General features: G+C 36.8%; 1 protein-coding gene across 5 annotated transcripts in view; it reads right to left on the bottom strand.

Annotated features, from left to right (window-relative positions):
• Positions 1-16,177, bottom strand: part of LOC128999342 (caskin-2-like) — a 242,594-nt gene that overhangs the window by 86,534 nt on the left and 139,883 nt on the right. For 2 of the 5 annotated variants that reach the window (XM_054425789.1, XM_054425790.1), the window contains exon 2: positions 10,943-11,388. The exons of the other annotated variants lie outside the window; for them this stretch is intronic. In XM_054425789.1, the coding sequence (XP_054281764.1) occupies positions 10,943-11,378 (436 nt within the window). In that variant the 5' untranslated portion in view covers positions 11,379-11,388. The remainder of the gene's footprint in view (positions 1-10,942; positions 11,389-16,177) is intronic. 5 annotated transcript variants of the gene reach the window in all.

Here is a 16,177-nt window from a genome sequence, read left to right as displayed (position 1 = left end):
ACATGTGTGAACTTATTCCACCCTCTCGCATAAACCAAAACCGATTATTACCTCAACAATCAATAACCCAAGTACTCGTACTAGGGGGAGAAGAACAACGGAGATAGAAATCCTCCTTGTGGCGGACCTCAAGGTTGGAAAGACTGCTGATCATACACAATGATATGGTTCTGATGAAAATAAAACTTCCCACCCTCTTACACAAACCAGAACTGAGTGTAACCTCAAAACACGTGGAATTGTTGTCCACTGAATTTTGCGGTGGAAACTAAAACAAACCCTAGGTACCGGTAACTAAGGTTGAAATTGAAGATAACTTATCTATATAGTTTGAGACATACTGTATAACAATACATTTTAAAATGAATTTAGCATTGACTGGGCACAATAAATCTTAACATCGGTAATTGCAATTTAATAGGAAATTCCCGATATGTTACCTAGTGCTTGTTACAGATGAAATGGCATACGGTTGCAATTTGCTTACTACACATGTTATCAATGTTTAAAAAATACGTATGGGGGACACAAATAGTAAACATTTAAACAAATATAAAACGGAAATATAAAAACATTTCTTAAATAGACTTAGATGACCTTGATCATCGGGCTTTCAATAAATGATCCTGACTAATGAAACAGTTGGCCTTAGTCAGTAACAAATCAACACATTTCACTTCATTCTACATTCATCCATCATTCATATTTTGTTAAAAACGCCCATGGATAACACCCTATCCAAAATGATAAATGATAGATTTTTTAAAATGTATTTAACTCATATAAATAGTTTTTTTTAAGTATATCCGACCATATGTTAACGTTAGCAAAGTGATTGTTTAACGACGTCGTGAGGAAGAAAGAAGGTTTTTCGTGGGAGGAGCTTCCACCCACCTCAGTCACGACACGTTAGTAGTCCAAGGGAGGCGACATTGTTGGACTTTACGGCTGGGAAAATTGAGGAGCTATAAAAATCGAGACGTATTACCTAGATTTTGCCAAAGTCGACGCCTTCTAGCAGCGTTTGACGTGGCGTGTGGAGTGGGTGGAATACATTTGACGTTTGCTTCGTTGAATTAGTCTATAAGTGTGTCTGAAAAGTGATTGAAGGAAGGGAAATAATTAAATTTTATATAAATCGAATTTTCCACTAGGAACTAGACAGTTTGAAAGATTACCACGGCCCTTTGAGCATAGCATTTAACATAGCATTGAGCAAAAAGTTATACGTAATAATTACACAACGTAAACGTAAAATCGCCCTTGAACGTATACACAGTATTCAAATTTATAAAGGAAAATTACACACCAAAAGTATATTTGCAAAAAAATATACTAACATAAAAATTCACACTAAATTATTAATGTCTCCTGGTGCCCAAATGCTAAACACCCAGGTAAATATAATTAAATACATAGATAGAATAGATTCCTTATAAAATGTTTGATAAAAACAAATTAAAATACTTCAACTGCTTGTGACTGTGTAAAACAAATCTAATGTGGGTACAAAAAAACAACTAGAAAGAAGCACCAATAATAATACATAAAGTAATCCCAATTTAGAGATCACGTATATTTTAGAGTTAATTTTCTGTGAAACGTATTAAAAAATAGTACTTTTAAAGAACCCGCCTAACAAAATCCAGACTAATCGTAAGAGCGGGTGGTGAGGTGATGGAAAAACATAATGTGCTCAAGTTGACCTACAACAACTCCCCTAAAAGGAAATACTCCGTCTGAAACTGAAAGTCCAATTGGGGCATTCACATTGTGAAACAGCCAGCTTGTGCTTACTGCTTGATGGAGCAAGTTGTTTTAGGTCTCTAAACGTCCCAACTTAATTCTCTGATTAATTGCCTACCTTATTTGTAGCTGGTACATCAGGGCTACTAATGGCAAATCAAAAATTATTTCCAAAGGGGTATTTCAGCATCGAGTGAGAATTAGACATTTTTAAAAGTAAATGTATTAAAAGATTATGTAAAAAGGTACCACTTCACAAATAAGTCCTAAGTATGTATGATAAACCTGCATCCTAGTCGCCTTACCCGGAGCATAGCGGATGGTCAGGAGACAGGATCCAGCATACAGATTATAGGTAGTAAGCAATTTAAGCCGTGCTTTTCATACGATTTGCAGTCTAGTCAGTTCGTCAGGGAGAGCTCAAGACAACACTAGTATACTACATGTTTCAAACTTGGACTAATAATAGATCTATCTACATTTAAAATTCCAATGAAACTGTTTCCAAAGAAACCCAGAATAATTTTTTAAATTATAAAAGCGATACCTTGCAACCTCTAGTATTAACTGATATAACCCAAAGCTAAAAAATAACATCATAACTTCTCACCAATGTTTCGTACTGGATCGTAGTTATTTACGAACATGAGATTGGTAAATACAAATAATAACGAAAACACACACCTCTGTAAGAACACCTTTGTAGGTAAAAATATGGGCCTTAGTAATGACTATGGGAAGGACCATTATGAGCTCTATTTCAGTAAAGTCAGAGTAGGTCCTATGTTTTCGTAGTCTACTAAAGTACTAAACAAACGCACAGTCTCCACCACAATTCACTAAAGAAGTCAGACTTTAGAAGTAGCATCAAGAACATAACATATTGAATTTCTACGTCTACATCCCTATAGTCTTCTCATAAAATTAGTTGTAATGCGAGAAACAAGGGTGTGTAAGAGCACAATAAATCATTCAAGTTCCTTGCGATCTTCCCGCTTTTCTTCACGATTTTGAAGCCGACAAAAGAGACCCGCCGTTGCAGGTGGATGTGTGGACAAGAATTTTGGGTCGAAACCCCGCTGGGAGGGTTTCTCGGGTTACATTTCGAGCGGGGAGAACCATAAAACCGCGACTACACAAGAAGCGCAATTTTTAAGGTTTTTGTCCCAACGCTTTTTCTGCCATGAAGTCCTACTAAACGACAAAGTCTGGCTTCCTTCTCTGTTGGAAGTTCACATAACTGAGTACTCAGTATCGTAAAAATGGAGAGGAGGTAAATTGTGTCCACGATAGCTTATTACGTTTCAGGGTGTCCACAAAAATTTGTCATTTATTTCCATGACTTTCCCTGACTATCCATGACTATTTACCATCGATTTCCATGACACACGAACTTTACATGCAATTATAATATAACATACACACACAAATAATACTGCCTGGACATGTTATTTTGCAGAAAATACTGAAATATGTAATAACAGATAACAATGGAGTACAATAGGTACAACAATGAACTAAAACAAACCGAAAACTCATAAAATAATACAACTGTAATAAATTGAATTATCGAACATTTGTGAAAAATCCTGAAAAATGCTACAACAGTCCGGGTTACGGCTGACTAGAGCATTGAATGGTCCCCTCAAATCCATCCATAATTGGAAATTTCCATGACTTTCCATGACTTCTTGCCTATTTCCCTGACATTCAATGACCAAAATGTTTTTCCATGACTTTCCATGACTATCCCTGACTTTCCAGAATGTGGACACCCTGCGTTTTAAAAATATTAAAAGTTTATTTTCTATTTATCTGTATGTTGAGAGTGTTTAGTGGCCAAAAATATGCATAAATAATGTACATATTTTTTTCTCAGCAGTAATTCAAGAACAAAACGACGAAGCTGATTGGCTTTATTGGAAGTTGGAGTAAACAGTTTTTTGCTGGAAAAATTTTAAATCATCGCTGAATAACCTACAATCAAGTTCAACTATTTGTGGCAGAATTTTAAACTTTGCCGTCACCTTTGTTTTGCCACAAAAAAAACTATATGGATTCCTTAATGTATTTATTCTATAACAAACATTCAAGAACTAAACAAATACTTTTTCCTACAGTCACCCGACAAAGTTGGCTTCCTTGTACTGTTTATAGTACAGAAAGCTGCTAATTGCTGCATATTTATACTTTGCCGTACGGTTTATACTTTGCCGTACGGTTTATACTTTGCCGCACATCAGGATTCCAACGAAACAACACAAAACAGCGTGGTTCCATTATGCACGTAATCCGTGTACGCTTGGAAATAGGTTGGCAACACTTAAAGATAGTTATACTATGAGCAGCTGATTGACTATTATAACTACGATTTAACCTGTCATTTCGTGTTTATAGTTTCGGTATTTCTGAACTTTCTGGGCTTTTCTTTTAAACGTTTTTAAAACCTTCCTACGACCTTAATAAACAAGAAAATACCTTTTAAGCATTTTTTTTTAGGCGCGGAAACCACTTCAAATTACAAAAACATACGGAACTATATTCTCAAAACGCGGAGCACATTTCTTGCCGAGGAAAAATAGCGGAGTGATATGGACCGCGGGTACTACTTTCTCTAGGGCACCATTTGTGTTGCCAGCTGAACCTAAAAACATGTTGCATAGTGTTTGAAAGACTAATTATTTATATGCTTTATAGTGACTGTAGGAAAAATATAATGTGTAACACGAGTGAAAAAGGCCTTTGCTGCACTCGAGATCATTCCACACTCGCCTGCGGCTCGTGCGTAAGCATTGCTCTCGTGTGCAGCAAAGTGCCACTTTCACCACTAGTTACACAAATAACTATTTCAAACCCTTTAAAATCATAGTCCATAAAACACATTAGGTTGTTATCTGAATCGCGGCCAGTTTAATTGGCATTTCCCATGACAACTTCATGTCGATGTCTGTTGGTCTAATTGAACATGTGTAAAAAGATTAAACACATGTCCGCTGGAGTTTTTGCTCTCTTTATATCGGGAGTCTGTTCCATCGAGGTATCTGGCTTTGGAAGTGGGACGAAATGTAAAAGTGTGCAGTAACATAATGTGATAAGAATAGTTATTTGATTTTTAATCAATCGATCCTAGTTCGGACAGTGAAATGGTAGCCTATAAATTATTATATTACATGAAATTGCCATTTTTATTTGTACACAGCACTCAATTGCATATTACTTACAGATTATGTTTTAACAAAATAAGTTTATTGAAAGTATATTAAAGAACCACTCACCAGGTTATTATAGGAAAATAATGCTTTTGGTTTTAAAAAATCTCAAAATATTTTCACCTGGTTTAAGTTTTTGGGGGAGGATTTTTGAATAGAGTGTAAAAGAAAATCACAAAAAACACAAACAGAAAACTGTTTGTGAAAACAATGCAATGAAGAAAACATAACAAGGTATAATAAGGCAAAAAAAAAAATACAAATTATCAATAAGTTTTCTTACCTATACCTAAACTAGAACTAGAAAGTAGTCAAATATGCTCCAAGACGGAACGAGTTACTTAAAAAAAAAAATCCCCATAAAAAAATCTGTAAAAACCGTTCAAAATTCTAAATTAAAAGATTGTTGTATTGTTTCTTATCTAAACACAATAAGAAATTACCCATTACAAATAAAAAAACAACCATTGCTCTCAACAACAAAAAAACTGAAAAATACAATTTACAATCCATAAAGGGAAATTCTACCCCTAGAAGCATGACTCGGACACATTTTACTTCGCTTTCTGTTCTGTATCTGGCCGAAGACGAAGGAGATAGATTATCCCTTCTCTCACTCATCCCAAACATCTGTTGAAACGATAGCCTATCATTTGTGTACAACACGCAACGTCTGTGTACGCCACACATACACGCACACGCGAGAGAGACGCATTCCGACAGCGATCTATGTGGAAAACACGTGGGCAGATCGTTCTGTTCCTGGCATCAGCTCATATCTTTACCTTCTTCATCATGCTTTATTATTTTACCATTAGACTAGCTTTAGCTTGATCCTTTGGGGATATCTGATCTATCTGTTGATTGGGCGCAGTTGGTTGAAAGGGAATTTTCTGTCTTGGAGTCCATGTTCGATTCACCTATGGATTTTACGATAATTTTCCAGACATGAATTAACTTGTTGAATGAAAACAACCCTATGCTGCAAGTTCAACTGTAAAGTTTATATTGGTCCAAGTATTCATCTGTTCAAGTGGAAAGAAATGTCTGTATATAAAACGAGAATTTTAAAGACCACTAGAGCAAAGCACTAATTGCATTTATTGAAATCACTTCTTATTGAGCTTAATTGGAAACTCCAAGCCAACTCCTGAGATCTTACGGTTTAAGTTTTTGAGATAATGTCATTGAGTCAGTCGGTGAGAAGTATTGCCTATCATAAGCAAGTGGCTCAATCGTCAGCGCAACGGTCTTCGATAAACCATCAATGATGTCGGTTCACGTCGTGATGAGCGGCTACTAAAATGTATAAGTAAAGTTCACTAATTTAATAAAAAAAGTATATTCAATGGTTAATTGATGTAATATACCAATTTAACACATTGACTTGCTTGATACGTTCTTACAAAGGTCAGAGGCCTACGTAAACGTGCAAGGATTAAAAAGGCTAACATTGACTCTGTGAACTGCCTCTGAAATAGAGATCTCCACCTACTTATCTCCACCTACCATTGGATAAAATTCTCTTAGACTGCTGATCAATTGCAATAATTCACGCAGAATAAACCATATATATCTAAATAAAACCATTTATTTATATGTAGTTGCTATACCTTGAATACATCGACTTAGGAACAACAGAATAAATGACGAATAGTGTTATTACTTGGTCTCTGTAAAAATTAATTAGGTTACAACATTTCGGGTATTCAAAGACAAATAAACCATTTGACACTAACAAACGTGGTCAAAACATCAACCCCTAAAGTTTCCCTCCAAAACAACGTCACTACATCATTTATAATGTACAATTGGCTAGTTCCAATCCCTCGGTTTTCGCCGCCCGGTGGGGAATCGACCGTGTCACAAACATTATATCGGTAGACCTAACACAGTTACACAATTACCCAACTGTATTTGCATCCCCTGGAGAACACCATTATTTGATTGCGTACATTCGATTCCCCCATAAAAACCCGTTGCTCTTTTAAAAAACAAGTTAACATTCCCATTCGGTAAACACGTATTTACACTCGCATACAGATACAAATTAATCGCTTGTTTCAGATAACTATAGCTTGACTTTTTATAATTTTACAGACTACATTATCCAAGAAAACTTGCCATATTGTAAACTGTAGATGTAAATTTAATCTAAAATGACAATTTTAGAACAATCTGAGATTCTAACACTCTTAACAAGCATTCCCATGCAAGGATTCCCAATAATCTCACACGCATCTCACATTTCCCCCTCCCTACCCTAAAGTTCCTAAATCCAAGAAAGCATTCGACTGTCCCTTTTCTATGTTCAAATTCCAATTCCTTAGAAAGTCTCATGAATCCTAAACCTTGGCCTTATTCTGCCACCAGCACAGATTACAAGATTAACCAGAAAGGGGTGGGTTTTTGTCCCGATTACTGTAAACTCCAACATCCCTCTTCAGAACCAGTTGCACAACTGACGCCTGCGACTATAAACAACTGGTTTCATTAATAGCCTCCGCTTCCGTCAATTGCTAGCCTAGACAACCGGCTCCTAGAGCTGTGTAATTAGGACCAATCTCCGAGGCCATTTTCAGTTCTTCGCGGTGTTTTCACGGCCCAGAACGGCCCCGGGTGCTACTGTACGGGTCGAATTTGTGTTTTTATTCGGGCTAAAATCGTGTCGGGTATTTTATGTGGTCAAACATGTGTTCCAGTGGATCACCAAAGTAGATAATATAGTCGTGTTTTGCGTGTTAAATTGGTTGTTTCTTCTTTTCTGTGAACCAACTGGATCAAAAATAGGTATCGTTTTACATAATGGAAGTTCTTTGGTGGGTTGAAGAATGGGTCACCCCCCACAGTTCGTTTTCGATTAATCAAGCATCAACATTCGCGGTCATGATAACTAAATTCTCCTCTTACAATATGTTCGCAACTCTTCCAACCAATAAGCATGGCTCTATCAAAAGCGGAGAGTTTCTTTCCAACTGTTGCTGAAAATACCAAACAAAATATTTACGTAGTAAATTACTCAGATTAACCTTGTGATTATGATTAGCAAATACAGTATGTACGAAAATCGCAATAAGTCGGCTTAAAATTTTCTTTAGATGATCATACTGTATAATATTTCGATCGTATGATGTAGCTTTTGCGAGGGTTTACCTTTTCATCATTCTTTGTATCACTATGCATAGATACGTTGTACCCTGAAGTTGATCGAATGTTTATAGTCTGAACTTGACTTCTGTAATGTACAAATAAAACATTGCGTGGTTTCAAAACAATACCCCATACCATTGTGATTGCCCTCGACTGTACTACCAACGTGGTCTAATACCACCGCACCTGACTTTACCCCGTAATTCCACCCCCAGTGTTCAACAGCACTTTATCATGAGGCTATTGTAAAGCTGTCCACCCCTCTGGAAATGGCCCGAAATGTGGCGTTGGAGCCCCTAAAACCTCCCCTAATTAATCGTCCCTTGCTCTTCTTTCAATAGAGAAGCCGGATCTAGCGAGCGGGTGCAAATTTCTCGAAATCCAGATAAATTGTGAGTTTTGATTGCGGCTGTGCGACGTTAGATAGGCCGGGTATCAATGGCTCAAATGAGGGGAGGTTGAAAAGTCAATCCAGCCTTAAAGTCTTTATCGTCAGAAGCTATTAGAGGGTTCGGTTTGAAACGATCTGTGAATTTGAAGCCGATGTTTCAATAAACGTTTGAAAAGTACCAAATAATTAGATTTAGAGCGTCCTAGAAAAGATCATACTGGTGGTGAAATTTTCATCTTTGACTTTCTTACTTTTCCAAAAATTGTAATACAAAAAATTTATAAATAAAATTAAGAATGGGTAAAAACAAAAGGCTCTCAATGGGTTGAACACATTTATCATTGATTTTACAGTGGTTTAGGACATTAGGTTGTACCAATGAATTTACAATGTGTTACATAGTCAAGGGGTGTACCGATGCTTCTAGGTGTCAAAGTAGGTAACTCACATAGATTTGAACCTCACTGAACGGAGATTCTTGGAAAATTAGTTAAATATTGATGGTTGTAGGCTCCCGCGTACATATCCCTAGAGAGAAGTCTCCATGTTTTGAAGAAACCCATTTCGAACAATAGTTTGATTATTAGCACAAACCTACAATCAACATTCGCCCACCAATTTCGTTTTGCACTCCTTCACTCCGCAAAACATGGTGGGACCTAGCAAAGCCCCTTGCTTCCCTCCAAGTGTCTCTATGGATTTACAGCTACTCGTCGACTCGTCACTGTCTAGTGAAGTACGAGCAGTGATGTCTTATATGAGAGTGAGAGAGACGAAGCAGTAAATCTCCACTGGCGCCTGCTTTCACTGTAGACGGACGTTGGACAACGGACAAGGGTCGCAACAACGATAACTAGCCGAGGATCGCGTAGACGCCACATGGCGGGATTTCGCAGTAGCAATAGTGTTCTGTTCAAAGAAACTATTTTGGACACTTTGAAGATAATTTAACTTTCAACAGGAACAAAGATGTCTGGAGTCTTCCTACTTTAAGAGACCTCATAGAAATGCACAGGAATTAGAAGAGGAGGAGAAACTGTGTGAATTATACAAACATAAGTGTATGATTAGAAAATTATTTTAAAAAATCGTGCGATGATACAGATGTAATTTAAAATGTATACTAGTATCGTTGAACTTAATTGAAGGATCAGGGAGTAGCCTAATACAAGCATCTACATGACTGATATGAAATGTTAAATCGTATTCTCACTAAGGTCATTGAAGATTTAGTATAACACATGCCTTCAACAAAATCAAATTACTAATTAATCAACAAAAGCTGATTAAGCAAATTTTGAAAAAATAGGCATACCAATCCCATCACATATTGAAGTAACACAAAAATAACATAAACATCCCGCAAAGGTAGTACGGAGCTCAGTCTGCTCAAAGCTAGTAATTATCAGAGTAGAAAGGACGAATCAGAAATATATGCCGACTTAGTAATACTGGTATCTATGGGATGAGATTTAAAAGAATTTCAAAATCAAAGAGATTCCTTCTGCGAAGATCCTCCGGATCTTGAAGTTTCAGTCCACCAGGAGAAAAAGTAAGAACTCATCAAACAACAATGTATCAATGATATACAACATATCACTATTAGAACTAAAAGAACTGAACAAAGAGGTTTGCGTCGACCTTCCTCGCTGCATAGTTGAACACTCTTGGAGCGAGTGCAACTGCTTTCTAAACCTGAAACTCTCGACTGCAAAGCTGCAGTTTCAATCGCATCGAACAAATCGAGCGGGACTCTGTGAACCTAAACAATGCCAGTTTGTCCGGTCTGAGGCGTTTCGCGGAATACAAATGGATGTGAACGGACAGACCGCACCGAACCTGCTTCTGCTGCGCCGACGTGGAAAAGAATAACCGTCGGCAAGAGTTCAGAAGGTACTCATTTGAACAAATCTTGAATGAAAAGTCATAGTGTTCAAACCCTATTAACTATTACTGAAAACCACATTAGGTTTGATTATAAGCTGCAAATCATGAAATTAGAATTCTTTTTTAGATTAGACAATAGACGAAGAAAATACCAACTGAGTGTTAAACTAGCAGTTTTGTTAGAGAAAAGCGATACAAATCAATGAATAAAGCCGTAAAAGGTTTTTGTCATGTTGTGGCACTGGAACCCATTCTCAGATCGTATTGTACTAAAATAAGACATAGAAGCAACGTTATTGTTCACATAACATTTCAATTGCAGTATTCTTCGCTAGCACTTCATGACCTTACAAACAACATGAGATCAGAAAAAGCAAGGAAGCAGAGGAAGCTCTCTTTGTTCACGAGAGCAGAAAAAGGACAGTATATTATCTGGAAATATTATTATAGTCACACTCTACAATCGTCATCTTCTGTATGAATAAAAACACAACTATACCACACAAGCTGCACATTTTTCGTTAATTACTATGATAAACCAATCATGCAACAAACTTACATTGAAAAAGGTTCTTCCAAGAGCCGCTGAGGACTCTAAGGCACTTGTTGAGCGCTCCGGAGCCCAGCGGCGGCAGAGAAAGGTCCAAAGGCACTTCTTCACCCACAATCGTCAAATTCCCCTCAGAGTGACTTCTGCTCAGCGTCAACTTGCTCGCACTCAACGGTCTCGTCAAAGAATTCGTGTTGTACTTCTTCTTATCCTTCTTCTCCTGGATCGGCTTCACTTCCATGTCCTCCGAGGACAACACTATTATCTCGTCCTCTTCCACCGGGTCTCGGAAGGACCTGTAGGTGGAAGACATCAGAGGTTCTACGCTGGCCACTTTCTTCTCTTTCTTTGAAGACTTTTTGCTCGGCGATGGCTCTATGGTCGCAACCACCTTCTTCTTGTTGGAAGGCGGAAGTGGCGGAGGCCCAAAACAGGTTGTGGCCATTTTAAAATCGCTGTAAGAAAACAATGTGGGTGGTTTCTTGGATTGGTGTTGTTGCAAGTGGGTTTACAATTACTTGAATAGTGTTTGGCTACTATTTGAGATAATGTTAGGGGTATGCAATTTTACCTCATATTTAATTTATCGGAATTTGGAATTGTCCCCTTGAATGAATTCTACAACCAACACCAGTAATAAGAATCGAGAAGCAGTAATTTAACGGTTGTCTCATTCAAAAACAAAGCTACGACATAGTGTAAATCTGTAAGAACAATCCTAGTCCTTTAGTTTTTTATTTCGCCAAATGGGATAGTTTTATAAGAGCATCTTTTTCTTGAAATAAAACAATTTAATTCCATTGAACAATATTGATTTGCGAATTCCAAGTTTATGAAAACATCAAACCTGTGTCCCTGACTACTTTTCCCCTCACCTTATTCAACCTTCCTGAAACAAACTAATTTCGCACCCTCGTTCTTCCTATCAAATTAAACCTCTCCCGTCGTGCTTTAGGGTAAAACACGATTTAAAATACAATGACAGGAAATAAATTGAAAACTGAAATTCTTAATTCGAGTTTAAAGATCTTCAGAATGGAATATATCTACTAACAAGATAATTGCATAGGCCTACAGTTGCTGACCTAATTTTATTTGTATCTTAAATGTGACACTATGGTTTTATACACACTATAGCTTTGATCTGTTCAACTTGATTCCATACAAACAGGGAACGTACAGTATTCACACAACGTCAAGTCGTGGGACCGCTTGTTAATTAAGTGACTAATTGAGTCCACAACAACTCCGCCACAACGAAGACGCTAACAATCAACTTCAACAATGTACAAGGGCACTTATTGCACTCGTCTGACTATTCTGAACTTTACTGAAACAACAAACATGCCATTTCAATGTGAATACAGCCGTGATAGAAGTAACGTTTGTTTAGTTTTTCCTATGGTAAATACTACAAAGACAAGGAGAATCGGCGCATTCCCTCGACATTGTGCGGACACTGTGTTTTGCAGTATGTATCATTGAAGCTTATATAGAAAAATGTAATACTTGTCCCTTGTGCAAACAATTAATCAACACAGCTCTTCCACAAGAGTTGTTGAGATAATAGAATGGCGCCCAACGTGGGGTCAAAATAACTATAGGAATTAGGTTATTGGGTTAGCGTATCTGTATTCGGTATTCCAGTGATTCAACCGAGTGCCTATCAAACCTATCATGAAATAGGTTCCTAATTCTTTAATGGTCATAGGTAACAAATGAGTGTGTCTGATGCAGGGTGGTCAGAAAATTTTGGCAAAAAAAATTATATGTACTAGAGCAATTCTGAATTTTAACAAACAATTCCGAGATCCAAAAACACTACTTAGTTGACAAAAAAAGCTTACACGCATGGTTGGTTGTCAAAAGAGACGGTGAAAAAATCAGAATAATCAACCAATGTTAAATTGCAACGACCAATTAGAAGGCAACCATCCAATAATAATTAACAACGTATTATTCTACAAGAATCTCATACAGTAGTTACTGACAATCCCAAGATGCACAGCTGGAGTATAGCACCCGTTCCTTTACACGACACCGCCAAGAAGGGTTACCAACCCTCCTCCAGAAAAAAATAAATAACCATATGACACGAGCCGCCCCTCCCCCTGACACCAGCCCGTGCTAAAACACGTGACCGTCCTTACTTCCCCAGCAAGGATGATTAGGTCCCCATGGATTGTAAGATTATTCAGATTGAATTTAAATTGTTATGATTGTGGTAAGTGTGCTTAGGCATAACATGTGTTTTTCATAAGAAACAAATTAAGGTTGGAAATACTTTTGGATTTCATTTATTTTATAAGTAGGCTAGTTCAAAACGAAATTCAGGACTTTTTCCGCGGATTTATGATGAAGAAGGAAAAGTGTCCGGATAAATACCAAGGTAGGTAAGGTATCTAATTACAGCAAAGCTATAACAAGATATTTGTAGGAGACGAAAGAATTTATCCGTATAGAAATAATTGACTAGAAAATATTTGTTTAAGTAAGTGGACAAAGCACATTACTTAAGCATAAAACTTAGAGATACTGTAGTATAATTATGTGAAAATAAATTAAACTGCTTATTAAACGGTTTTATAAAATAATTATGAATAAAAAAGGTAAGCACGTTTGAAACATTTAATTCAACTTTGGTATGACACATTATTTGTTTGCATAAGTCAAATGTTTTAAATTATTTTTACACTAATCCAACCCTTATTCAGAAACACGCTAAATAATTCACGAGCAATTTTCAAAAATACTGTAGTAACAAAATGTTTTCCTTGTCGTTCAACTCGAAAGGCCGTCGACATTTAACCTTCGTTCCAAGAAAGGGATGATTAGGGTGGTGGGGGAGGGGGTAAAAAGCCCATAAAGCTCCCAGCAGGGAGGGCTGGAACTGCACTCACGGTCAGTCCCTGGTCCTAATCCAACTACGGAACTGCACTCACGGTCACTTTGAGCCTTTCTGGAGGTACTGGAACTGCACTCACGGTCAGTTTTTAATTAGCCTATATCACATTGTGCAACACCATGATTGAATTGATTAAAACTTATTAAATTAGTTGAAATATATTGAAAAGTTTTGATTAAATTAATCTAAACGTCAAAAAATAAACTTACTACTGACATTGTAAAAAATACACATATATATGTGCACAGAATATTCTAGCATAGTATTTACGATAACATGATAGGCTATATTCTTATTATAACGAAGCTTCTTTTGTAAAGGTTAGGTTAGGTTAGGTTAGGTTAGGTTAGGTTAGGTTAGGTTTGGTTTGGTTAGGTTAGGTTAGGTTAGGTTAATTATTGTTGTATGTATTGGGACAGACACTAGGTTAGGTTAGGTTAGGTTAATTATTGTTGTATGTATTGGGACAGACACTAAAACGTGATTAAATAAATTATTGGATAAAGTAAGACAGAGGACGGAATAAACAGATGACTAAGGGGGGGTAGCGGATTTTTATCCCCCTGGAATTTTACCCCCTGGGCAAACGTGACGTCACAAACCAGGGGGTAAAATTCCGGCCGCGAACATTTGAGTTTCGCGACATCAGCTCGATGGATTAAACGCGGAATTAAACATATATTTTCACGGTTGTGAGTTTAATCAGAACACATCAAATTAAAAAACCTAGAATGTACGGCCCGGAATTTTACCCCCCGGAATTTTACCCCCGGAATTTAACCCCCCGGAATTTTACCCCCGGAATTTTACCCCCGGAATTTTACCCCCCGGAATTTTACCCCCCGGAATTTTACCCCCTGGCCAGATATAAATTAGTGTGAATGATTAATTATCGTCATTCAGTTTTAATTTAATGGTAAACATTTTATTATTAAGAAGCCTATCTTAATTTATATGTAACATTAACTAATCGCACAGGGTTTTAATATTAATTTTGAGATTCGATTGTCATTGAAGCCAACTGTTGGTTAATATGATCAAAATAAAACAGCGAATTCTGTTTACTCAGTTGAGATTACAAAATAAATAAATAAAGATAAGCTACTAAATAATGAAATGTTTACAATTAATTAAAAACAGAAGTTAAGAAAATCAATCATTCAATTTCTAAAATCAGCCAGGGGGTAAAATTCCGGGGGGTAAAATTCCGGCCCGTACATCTTCAGTTGCCTAAACGCTAGTTATATGGACAGGGGGTAAAATTCCGGTTTTTGTCGCTAATCTAATTAATCACGCTCTGACTATTTTCATTAGACTTCCAAATCCGCGGGGGTAAAATTCCGGCCGCGAACAAACTTTTGGCCACTCAGGTTACTACGTCATAGTGACGTCAGCTTTGCCCAGGGGGTAAAATTCCAGGGGGATAAAATTCCGGCGACCCACTAAGGGGCTAGCGAAGCGTTCAGCCGTGAAAGACCGATTTTTGACCGTGAGTGCAGTTCCATATGGCTTAGGCGAGCTACCCTTCCAACCCTTGTAAATTCCTTTGACCGTGAGTGCAGTTCGTTGTCAGCCTCACAGCATGTGTGTGTGTACTGTAGGCACGAAGTTGGGGTGTTCTAGAATTACATTGTTAGTCAGCTGTTCTTTAACAGCTGTTGAAACACGATAATATTGATAACTGAGACACGAACAGGGAAGAATAATTTAGGTGACTTTTCTCCTAGTTTCATTTCCGTGTCCTAGTGTTAAGTTTATTTGCATAGAAGTAAAAAATATTCGATGGTTTTTTTCTTTTGAAATACTTATCGTGAAAACTCAATAAGATTTACTTTTAATATCTTATTTTCCCTCATAATTTACCTACCATCTTTGAGGTCTAAAAATGGAATCTACTCTGGGTCTTAAATATCTTGAGAAATAGTATACAGATTTTATAAATCAAACAGAAGTGATATATCCATATAAAGTACAAATTTACATTTACTCATACACACAGAATTATTAGTTTTAAACCACTCGTTTTTTTTTTCAAACAAATAATTTGCAGCTAAACATTGAATAATTCAGTATTATTCCAATGTGCCAAATATAATTAAAATTAACTATTTAAATTACTCAAGTATTATGCCCTTCATTTACCTATCAAAACTTTACAAAGTTTCAAATTGATTATAGTTAAAATTTTGAACGACTTTTTAAACTAAAAAAAATGTGACAGTATTTTAGTTCACATTGAAGAAATAACTGACAAAACTTAGTCCCACCAAAAGTACAAGAATGTAAAAATTATGACTGAGAGATGACCAACTATTCAATGTTTTATTGATATCGATTAT

This window comes from Macrosteles quadrilineatus, unplaced genomic scaffold (assembly GCF_028750875.1).
Source record: "Macrosteles quadrilineatus isolate MER2022 unplaced genomic scaffold, UCM_ALF_1.0 Scaffold_8__2_contigs__length_117827958, whole genome shotgun sequence".
Classification (NCBI taxonomy): Eukaryota; Metazoa; Arthropoda; class Insecta; order Hemiptera; family Cicadellidae; genus Macrosteles; species Macrosteles quadrilineatus.
The sequence above is the reverse complement of the archived record's forward strand: the minus strand, read 5'-3'. Positions and strand labels throughout refer to the sequence as shown.